Source organism: Phycodurus eques, chromosome 3, assembly GCF_024500275.1.
Source record: "Phycodurus eques isolate BA_2022a chromosome 3, UOR_Pequ_1.1, whole genome shotgun sequence".
NCBI classification, from domain to species: domain Eukaryota; kingdom Metazoa; phylum Chordata; class Actinopteri; order Syngnathiformes; family Syngnathidae; genus Phycodurus; species Phycodurus eques.
Window position 1 is genome coordinate 19227912 of NC_084527.1, and position 11438 is coordinate 19239349.

Genomic DNA, 11438 nt, shown 5'->3' on the forward strand with positions numbered 1-11438 from the left:
AAAAACGGGGGAAAATACAATAAATCAACCAGAGGTTTATCCATCCATCCAGCCATCCATTTTCCATCCCGCAAGGGTCACAGGCGTGCTGGCACTTATCTTAGCTGACTCTTGGCAAAAGGCGAGGTATACCCTGAACTGGTCGCCAGCCAGTCGCAGTGCACATTATAGACAAACAATCATTCACACACACATGCAAATCTATGGGCAATTTAGAGTGGTCAATTAACCTACCATGCGTGTTTTGGGAATGTGGGAGGCAACTGGAAAACCCACGCAGGCACGGGTAGTACATACAAACTCCACATAGGCGAGGCCGGAATTGGACCCCGGTCCTCAGAACTGTGAGGCAGATGTGCTAACCAGTCGTCCACTGTTCCACAACCAGAGGTTTAATAATGCCAAAAATGATCCGATGGAAATGACGTGCTGTTTTAAAATTGCAGACTTGAGTGAGCAGCTGCACAGGAAATAACTCTTGTGAAATACATTCCAGCGGAATAATATAAGTGTTTACAGATTTTCCGTGGCTCTACGCTATAAAGGGGTGTATTGACGATCAATAAGCCAGACCGGGGGTGTTACTTTGCACTCTGGGCTCGCTATCTGTCACCTTTCCGAGATAGTCTGTCTATTAGGCCTCTCAGGGCTCATGTAAAGTCATTTAGTCTGCATGGTGTGTCCTCTGTAGCCAAGCGAGCCTTGGCAACATCAACAGGCCCTTGAGGTGTCTTACACTATGCAATGTCTGCAAGACATTGTGTAAGAATATATGAGTCGCTTGTATCCTGCACACCACTCCATATGTGTGCGTATGTACAGTATGTGTGCGTGCGTGTGAGTGTGTGTGTGTGTGTTTATATGAAGTTCACCAGAAGGATTGCTGGTTTGTTGTGGTTGTCTTGATGATAACCTACAGATATTTTAAGCACGATATTTCCACTCAGGCCTGATGCGAGCAGACTGTAACGTGCACCTTTATCCGAATCTGCTGGTCTAAGATTTCGCCTTCGAAGTTGTGCCAAATGTCAGAGTTTGACCTGTGTCAATGACTCATAATAATCCATCCATCCGCTTATCCTCACTAGGGTCGCGGGCATGCTAGAGCCTATCCCAGCCATCTTCGGGCGTGAGGCGGGGTACACCCTGAACTGGTTGCCAGCCAAACGCAGTGCACATATAAAAACAAACTTTCACACTCACATTCACAGCTACGGGCAATTTAGAGTCTTCAATTAACCTTACCATGCATGTTTTTGGGATGTGGGAGGAAGCCAGAGTACCCGAAGAAAACCCACGCAGGCACGGGGAGAATATGCAAACTCCACACAGGCGAGGGCAGATTTGAACCCAGGTTCCCAGAACTGTGAGGCGGATGTGCCAACCAGTTGGCCACAATGCCGCCCCTCATAATGATTACTAAATTGAAAAAAAATAGTGGATAGTTTTGTTGTTTTTACATTTTAACAGTGGTTTTATGATGCCGACAGTTTGACTCTGCAAATAATTTTTTTCCATTTACATTATTTCCTATGGGAAATAGTGGTTAACTGTTTTGTTTTTATAAAGAACCACTGTGGTGAACTTATTTTTATACATGTACGGCTGTTATGCTACATAGTGGTGTGTTACGTTGCGATGTGTTACTTTGTGGAGTGTTATGTTGCGTAGCGCTGTGCTACGTTACAATATGCAGTTTTACATTGAGTTGCTTTATCTAACTCTACATTGCATTACGTAACATGACATTATTCTGTGTCACGTTGCTTTATGTTGCATTACGTTACATTGTTAAGTTACGTTATGTAGAGTTGCTTTACTTTTTATGTTATGTTGCGTTGTTATGTTACATTACGTTACCTTATTTTGATTTACAGTACTTAAGTCATTTTACATTATGTCGAGTAATGTTTGCTGTGTTACATTACGTGGAGTTATGTGATGCTATTGTCACTTAATGTTGTGATGGGTCACGTAGTATTATTTATCGCATTCCCTAACGTTGGACTATGTCACGTTCCAGTGCACTCCGTTGCGCTATGCTATAATATGCTGCGCTACGTTATAATACGCAGCTTTACATTGAGTTGCGCTAGTGCTATAATATGCTGCGCTACGTTATGTTACGTTGTGTTCTGTTGTGTTACATTATGTTGCATTACGTTACGTCGAGTCACGCTATTTTGAGTTACACTACGCTACTGCGTTATGTTGAATTACATTATGCTATGTTATGCTATGTCACGTCACTGATGGTGTAGTGGTACACTCGCCTGACTTTAGTGCGGGTTCAGTTCCCACTCAGTGACGGTGTGAATGTGAGTGTGAACGGTTGTCCGTGTCTATATGTGCCCTGCGACTGACTGGCGACCAGTTCAGGGTGTAGTCCGCCTTTCGCCCATAGTCAGCTGGGATAGGCTCCAGCGCCCCGCGACCCTAACAAGGATAAGCGGTGTTGAAAATGGAAATGCTATGTCACATTATGTAACGTTACACTGTGTTACATTAGGTAATGTTACACTACGTAGTGTCACGTATTGTTACGTTATGTTGTCTTGCACTGCATTACGTTACATTTCAGCGTGTTAGATTGCGCTGTGCAACGTTGTGCACCACTACCTTACAATACAACCCTTTACACTGAGTTGCAATAATGTTACAATACGTTGCATTACCTTACATTATGTTGTGTTATTATGCATTACGTTGTATTGTGTTATGTTATGTCGCATTACGTTATGTTGGGTTATGTTGCATTACGTCGCGTTATGCTGCATTATTTTGTATTCCGTTGCTTTATAATGTTACTTGGACTGCGTTACTTGTCCAAGCAGTACATCGTTAGTTGTTAGAAAATTTATAGTAGAGCAAAGCGAATAAAATGTATTTATATAAAATATAGTCGAGTGTGAAGCGGCTGGGATGAGAATCAGCACCTCCAAATCTGAGACCATGGTCCTCAGTCGGAAAAGGGTGGTGTGTCCTCTCCAGGTCGGGGATAAGATCCTGCCCCAAGTGAGGGAAGAATGGAACGGGAGATCAACAGGCGGATCGGTGCAGCGTCTGCAGTGATGCTAATCCGAAAGGCGAAGCTCTCGATTTACCGGTCGATCTCAGAGTAGAGTCGCTACTCCTCCACATCGAGAGGAGCCAGATGAGGTGGCTGGGGCATCTGATTTGGATGCCTCCCGGACGACGGAGGAGACCCCGGGGACGACCCAGGACATGCTGGTGAGACTATGTCTTTTCTCTGGCCTGGGAACGCCTCGGGATCCCCCCGGAAGAGCTGGATGAAGTGGCTGGGGAGAGGGAAGTCTGGGCGTCCCTGCTAAAGCTACTGCCCCCGCGACCCGACCTCAGATAAGCGGTAGAAAATGGATGGATGGATGGATGGATGGATGGATGGATGAAAATATATTAGAATATAGGTGGCACGGTGGTCGACTGGTTAGAGTGTCTGTCTCACAGTTCTGAGGAGCGGGGTTCAAATCCCGGCCCCGCCTGTGTGGAGTTTGCATGTTCTCCCCGCGCCTGCGTGGGTTTTCTCTGGGCACTCCGGTTTCCTCCCACATCCCAAAAACATGCATGTTGATTGAAGAGTCTCAATTGCCCGTAGGTGTGAATGTAAGTGCGAATGGTTGTTTGTTTATGTGTGCCCTGCGATTGGCTGGCAACCAGTTCAGGGTGTACCCCGCCTCCTGCCCGAAGATAGCTTAATTGAAGAAATGTTTCGCTCATCCAGTTGTTTTTCTGTTTTAGACACAACACCTCAATTGAACTGTAGTCATCTGGAGACACTGCTAGATATAAGTGTGTATCATCTGCATAGTTATGATAGTCAACATTTCGGTTCTGAAGAGTTTGACGCAAGGGTAGCATAAGCAGGCTGACCAGGAGGGGTCCAAGAACTGACCCTTGAGGGACCCCCATAGGTCATTGCCATTCGGTGAGATTGAACACTAGACTGTTTTGTTGTTTTTACATGTTGCCATTTTTAACACTTATTTGAGTCGTCATTAATACTTTGTGCTTTATCGTTTTTCCTCGTTAGTATTAACATTACTATTACTTCCTACGAGGAACAAAAACCTGCGTGCCTGTGATTGTTTCAAGCACAAATTTACCCTGGCAAAGCAATTACACGGCTGCAATTTGTATTGATGTTAATCTTTAACGCGCTTGGTTACACTTCAAATGACCTCCATGTGACCTGCTCACCTTACAATACAGTTTCAATCATTCAACATTTCTCCCCATCCCGAAGCATTCATCCCTCATTTACTGCATGTGATGGTCCGCACTGATTGCACCACAATGTTCCCAAGATGCTCAGGGCTCACTTACTTCTTGCTCATTTCGTCAGCCGATGAGTGACAGACGTCCTTTCAGTGGTCAATGTGCTGAACGGGGCCCGGGCTGTTGTTAGACACAGCGACACACACACACACACACACAAAAACACACACACACCATAGGTGTTACAGCTTCCTCTTAGGCATACGAGTGATCTGAGGTGAACATCCTTTTACATTGTGCACTATGGCATAAACATTGGGTACACTTGCATTATCTGATGAGATCCTAATAATGCTAACTTTGTACTAGTTTGCAATGAGGGCTGTTCTTACCGTAACCATTTGGCTTCCTTATTAAGCTACATGAGAGTGGGTAAAATATTAGAAACAGCTCTAGGTAAGATGTAAATATTTTCATAATAAAAATGACAGATAAAAACTATTTGTTCTCTTCTTTTTATTTTATCAGATTTTCTAATTACTTTTGAATTTTAAAAAACATTTCAAAGGGGATTCTAGTATAAAAAATATAAAGAAAAAAACATTTTACAAATATGTTTTAAATGTACAAAAATGATAAGATAAAAAAAATTAATTTTTTTCTTCTCTTCTTTATTCTTAATTAAATGTTTTATCATTTTACAGTTCACAAAAAAATCTATGAAAAAAATGAATGATTCTACTAGCTGCACTTAGTCACAAAAATACAGACAAAAACAAATAATGTTAAGCTAAAAACTGTATATTTGTTCTCTTTCTTTAGTTAATTAGATTTTGTAATTATTTTTTAATTTGCAAAACAAATTTAAAAAAGTGATTCTACTAGCAAAATACAAAAAAAGTTTTTAAAAATATTTTAAATGCACAAAAATCTTAAGATAAAAATTGCATTTGTTTCTTCTTTTCTTTATCCTTAATTTATTCATGTGTTTTTAATGTGATAAAACTTGCTTTTTAATGTGCAAAAGAATCTAGAGAAAAAAATAATAATTCTAGGAGCTGCAGTTGGTAACAAAAATACAGAAAAAAAATATACAAATAATATTAAGCTAACTGTGTTTGTTCTCTTTTATTTTATTAAATGTTGTAATTACTTTTGAATTAGCAGGGGAAAATATATATTGTAGCAACAAAAATACAGACAAATATATTTTTGGACGACAATATTCTTATAAAAAACTATTTTTGTTGTTTTATATTTTTGAATAAAATGTTGTTTTTGCATTTGGAAAAACAAAATCTAAGATAAAATGAATGATTCTAGCAACTGCACTGAGTCAGACTGACCCATGAAACAAACTCACATAACACTAACATGTTAACTCACTTAACATTAACATGTACACAACCATTAAAAGCATATTTTAAAAGTGTCTAAAAATTAGATGAGTGAATGATAACACGACCACTCAATTGTGCGTCAATGACTTACAGCAGGGAGTTGATCTTTGCCTCCTTCTCTCCCCGTGAGCGTGTGTGTGTCTCTCCGTCTCTGTCCCACCGTGGCCGTGCAGGTGAGCAAGTGATCTTCGGAAAGGAGCACCGCTCCAGTTTGTAAGTGACGGTCGGTCGGCTGCCGGTCCAGGCCACTCCTCCTCTTCCTACTCCTACTCCTCCTGCAGGAAGGGACAACGATGAATAGGAGGAGGTACACACATGCACATGCACATCATCATCATGTGCTCCAGTGGCCCCCTAACACAAAGCGATGTACAGACCTCGTTAATAATATAATAAAACTGCGATTGACTGGGAACCAGTCCAGGGTGTAGCCCATCTTTTGGCCATGCTTGTTTTTGGAACGTGGGGGGAAACCGGAATACCCCGATAAAAGCCAAGCAGGTACAGGGAGAACATACTTACGCCACACAGGTAGGCCAGGGCCCGGATTTGAACCCACAACCTTTGAACTGTGAGGTAGATGTGCTAACCTGTAACTCTAATGACTATTGAGTACAAGTGCTTCAGAAAATGGGAACTACAATACAATTAACGACGGTACTAAAATTTTTATATTTTTATTGTCAATTTTGATACATTTATTCAATATTAATACAGTATTAAAGCATTCCTTCGTGTGTTTCAAGTCTTCTAAATCCCAGTCTCTGAGAAAGGCACCAAGTTTCAATTTACAGCGCCATCTGCTGGTGTTACTGGTGTGGGAGACTACAGCATATTTTTTGCACATTCTAGTTTAGACATGTCGCAAGCATCCATCCATTTTCTGAGCCGCTTCTCCTCACTAGGGTCGCGGGCGTGCTGGAGCCTATCCCAGCTATCATTGGGCAGGAGGCGGGGTACACCCTGAACTGGTTGCCAGCCAATCGCAGGGCACATACAAACAAACAACCATTTGCACCTACGGGCAATTTAGAGTTGTCAATTAACCTACCAGGCATGTTTTTGGGATGTGGGAGGAAACCGGAGTGCCCGGAGAAAACCCACGTAGGCACGGGGAGAACATGCAAACTCCACACAGGCGGGGCCGGGGATTGAACCCTGGTCCTCAGAACTGTGAGGCAGACGCTCTAACCAGTCATCCACCGTGCCGCACATGTCGCAAGCATAGTTTTAAAATTGTTTTTAAATAAATCAACTGTTCATAGAATTAAATTGTGTCATTTGGTTATGCACGTGGGCAGCACGTTAACCTAGTGGTTAGCACATATCTGCCTCACAGTTTTGAGGTTCTAAACTCAAATCTCCTCCCAGATTCCATTATTAAAAACGTTAAAATAAATGTCGATAGGTGCGAATGTGAGTGAGAATTGTTGTCTATAAGTGCCCTATGATTGGCCGGCGACCAGTTCAGGGTGTACCCCGTTTCTCTCTCACCCAAAGTCAGCTGGGATAGGCTTTCGCATACCCGTGACAGTATATAAACTTCTATATAAAAACGTTAACCTTTGACAAATATACATACATACATAGAAACAACATAACATAGAAAAAGCATCCCTCCATCTTGAGAACCACTTATTCTCACTCTTCAGTCAACCTCCCATGCATGTTTTAGGAATGTGGGGGGGAAACCAGAGTACCCAGAGAAAATCCACACAGAAATGTAGAGAACTCCACACAGGAAGGCTGTGTGGAGTGTGGCGCTGGATTTGAACCCACGACCTCTGAACTGTGTGGTGGATGGGCTAACCATTGACCCACCTTTCAAAAAGTAATGACTAGAATTTGTCAAGGATAGTTGTTTTAATCTAAGATGGCTGATTCCTTTTCAGGCGTGGGTCCTTGAGACTTTTTCGTGCGTCCTTTTATGATCAACGTCTTCCACATTCTGTGTCAGTTCGTGAAACTGGTGTCAGGGGCTACATTTTTCTGACTGGGGGAGGGTCGTGTTGGGGAGCCCTAAAATACATACATACTTGCATACTACGCACATTTAAGCAGTGCGATATTGACATAGATGGCGGCACGGTAGACGACTGGTTAGAGCGTCTGCTTCACAGTTCTGAGGACCGGGGTTCAAATCCCGGCCCCGCCTGTGTGGAGTTTGCACCGGGCACTCCGGTTTCCTCCCACATCCCAAAAACATGCATGGTAGGTTGATTGAAGACTCTACATTGCCCTTTGGTGTGAATGTGAGTGCGAATGGTTGTTTGTTTGTATGTGCCGTGCGATTGGCTGGCAACCAGTTCAGGGTGTACCCCGCTTCCTGTCTGATGATAGCTGGGATAGGCTCCAGCACTCCCGCGACCCCTGTGAGGAGAAGCGGTTCAGAAAATGGATGGATATTGACATAGACATGTTATTATATACAATGGTGCCTTTAGATACGAGTTTAATTTGTTCCGTGACCATACTCGTGATTCCAAATTTGTATCTCAAATCACCTTTACCATTGAAATGAATGGAAAAGCCGTCAATCCATCCCAGACCCCGCCCCCCCCAAAAAAAAAATTAGTAGTGTTTTTTTTTTTTATCAGAAACATAGCACTTTATAATACTGTATACAGTAATGTTCAGTAATGACATAATTACATAGAATGTAAAGTTTTTGCAGAACCGCTTTAGGCACATTTTTTGCTTCAATGCAGTGGACATTGTGCTGCTCCTTCTGTTGTGTGTGTGTGTTGGCCACCTAGGGCCAGAATAATACAGACATACAGATATACATGGAGACAGTCACAGCTCCTCATTAAGATGCAGTAATAGTAGTCGGTTTTTGGCAGTGGATAAAGGAACGTATGCCTTCGACTATTAGATTATGTCTACAGGTGTTGCTCCACCATTTGTGTTCAGTTGCTTAAAGGGACACCAATGAGATTCATTTGCCTGTCAATTACGTTTTGTATTTTTTGTTTGCATTAAGCTAAACAGACTTGTTATCTGAAGCTAAAGCTATGTGTTTGTTTTTAATACACAGCATGTAATTCCCTTTGTTTTGTTCTCTATCTGCCAAACTGTTGCTTGGTGTGAAGTGAGTACTGCCATCATACAGCGCTCGGATTTCAAATTTCTGCCAATTGGCCAAACGACGGTTCATACCTTGAAAAACTTGAAAGAGCTGTATATATATACACCAAAATGCTCAACCAAACCACATCATTTTGTTTAACTAACTTTGTTTAACTAAAATCTTAATGCAAAAATATAATGTGAGATGCCATAGACGGGCTAACAGATATTAGCAGATATGCTACGGTAATAATAAACCTTCAAACAACTGCTACCTTAACACACACAGAGCAGCAACACGTACACACAGAAGGCATGCAGCTCTAGATTCAGATTTTTCTATATATTGTTGAAAAAATATGATTGTTTAGAAATCTGCAATATAGTGGGGTTATGAACAATCAACGGTGATTTAGCGGGGGTTTACTGTACTACATTTGTGAATTTTTTAATGGATTTTGTCATTCAGTGAAGACAATAGCTTTCGATACTCTCCACATGAACCAGGCAAAATGCTTCTGATCACTTCTCATTTTCCACCGCAACAAATGTGATGTTTTGATTAACAACACATAATATTGTACATTATAACATCAGGATGACTTACACGAGACAAATTAGTGTTGCCGGGGATCGTCCCACATGCATAAGTGTGTAACGCAAAACAGATGCAGCGTCCATACAGGACATTTCAGGAGAGCAAAGGAAAGCGGACAATAACATTCAGGGTTGAGCTGCACTCAAAGTTCACCGTGGCGGCTTTATTTTCAATACCTCTTCAAAGATTTTCAATATCGGCGACACGGCGTCTCCTTAGAGGGAGGGCTTTGAGGGGAATGTGCGTCAACTCGACAGCGCTTTGTTGTTGGGAAAGTCTATTTACGTAACATTTGGATTCCGGCTGTCTCTGCCGGCTTTTACTACGCTCCAGAGAAATTGTTCCAGGAAACAGCATTCCATTTTCCCTAAAATTGCTCGTACTAAGATACAATGACACCAAGAAAATGGGTGTGTAGTGCCTCGTAGAAAGTTTTTAAACTTCAGCCCCCTATGCTGTTTCACTTAGCAACATGAAACTTGGTAGACATGAGTAGACCCGCAAAAAGTACGAAGAACTGATGCCCAAAAATACACAGGAATGCCACCATCTTGGTGTGAAGTGGCCCTTTTAGTAGTGCCCTTCATAGTTCTAAAAAAAACACGCATGATACTGTAGGTTAACTGAAGAATCTACAGTAAATTACCCGTTGGTGTGACTGTGAATGTGAACGGTTGTTTGTTTATATGTGCCCTGCGACTGGCTGGCGATCAGTTCAGGGTGTACTCCGAAGTCAGGTTTATAGTTATCTAAGATATTTTATTTATTTTATCTACATTACAATGCCAATGGTCAATGTTCTTTACAGCTGAAATGTAATTGTTCTTAAAAAGGATGCACTTCAATTATTATGCCCTGTAATATCATTATATCAGTGGCATGGGAAAAAAAATAAACATCGATACTGTCATTCATCATGATAGCTTTTGGGAAAATATATCATCCTAAAAAAATTTGCTCTCATGGCAGGGTGAAACATAGTATATTGAGAGAGAGCAAGAGTAATGGATAACACAAAAATACTGTACAAATAAAAATCTATATTATAGCGGGACCGTGGAGGATTACTGTGTCTGTACTCTGTGATGATAAATTGCAGGTACTCATTGTTCCAGGGCTGGGACTCATTGTTTCCAAACATGTACATCCAGGGACTCACTTAGTCTCAAGTGGAAAATGATCCGTGTGTGTGTGTGTGTTTCTGCCCCAACAACTGGAACACTACAACAAATAATAAAACTTACCTCATTCATCTTAATATCATTATTTAAAGAGAGGGATACTAATTGCTGTACCTGTTTTTATGTTTTTATTTGATTCACCATGTGCTAAGAGGAAATTGTATGTATTATGTAACTACCTTTGGGGAGTAACTAATCATATGGAACGGGATTACCTAATTTAATAATTAAATGCATGCAATTGTAATCCATTACATTACTAGGAGGAAAATATGCAATTAAATTGCAGTTGCTTTTAGAAAATTTCCATTACAATTTTACATTTACATTTTTTATAAAATACCCGCAAAAACACAAGATATTTTTCATATCACTTCCTCCTCTAAAGCAGAAGCTTGTGATTGGCTCTTTCTGGTCATGTCCCAATTTGCCGTAACATCAAACATGACATATTTTCTCATGTTCTGCCAGACAAAACCAGTCAGAAGACCACTTGGTTGGTACATCAAAATCCATCCAAAGGAGGGGCCAAAGGGGGGTCCAAGCACAGTATTAGGGGGGCACTCCCCACCACCCCAGAACCGCCACTGCTTAAACTAATGCAAATGAGCTGCACTTGATAGAACGGCAACCAACAAATTGCATTTAATCCCTCTCATTCACATTTTCACACCACACACACACACACACACACACACATTTTTATATTTAGGCGACAGATTGGTACCAAAAACTTTGTAATTTTTTTATCTGATAATTATAAACGTTTAACCCAATATATATTTCAATATTTATCATCACAGTAACAGTGTTAGATACATTTGTAGCTAGAAACGCTGTGCAAGTGAAGTGTATCCAAATCGCGTATTAGTAACAAAGCACTTACTCCATTTGAAAATCACAGCACCCACAGCACCAGTTGCTCACAGGAAGTCCCATCGATTTGGTTCAGGA

General features: G+C 41.3%; 1 protein-coding gene across 5 annotated transcripts in view; it reads right to left on the reverse strand.

Annotated features, from left to right (window-relative positions):
* The window catches only part of slc4a4a (solute carrier family 4 member 4a), an 82705-nt gene extending 71291 nt beyond the window's left edge, over nucleotides 1-11414 (reverse strand). For all 5 annotated transcript variants that reach the window (XM_061672346.1, XM_061672341.1, XM_061672344.1 and 2 more), the window contains exons 1-3: nucleotides 11371-11414; nucleotides 5728-5911; nucleotides 4345-4416 (exon numbers count right to left, since the gene is read on the reverse strand). In XM_061672346.1, the coding sequence (XP_061528330.1) occupies nucleotides 4345-4355 (11 nt within the window). In that variant the 5' untranslated portion in view covers nucleotides 4356-4416; nucleotides 5728-5911; nucleotides 11371-11414. The remainder of the gene's footprint in view (nucleotides 1-4344; nucleotides 4417-5727; nucleotides 5912-11370) is intronic.
* Between the last annotated feature and the right edge of the window lie 24 nt (nucleotides 11415-11438).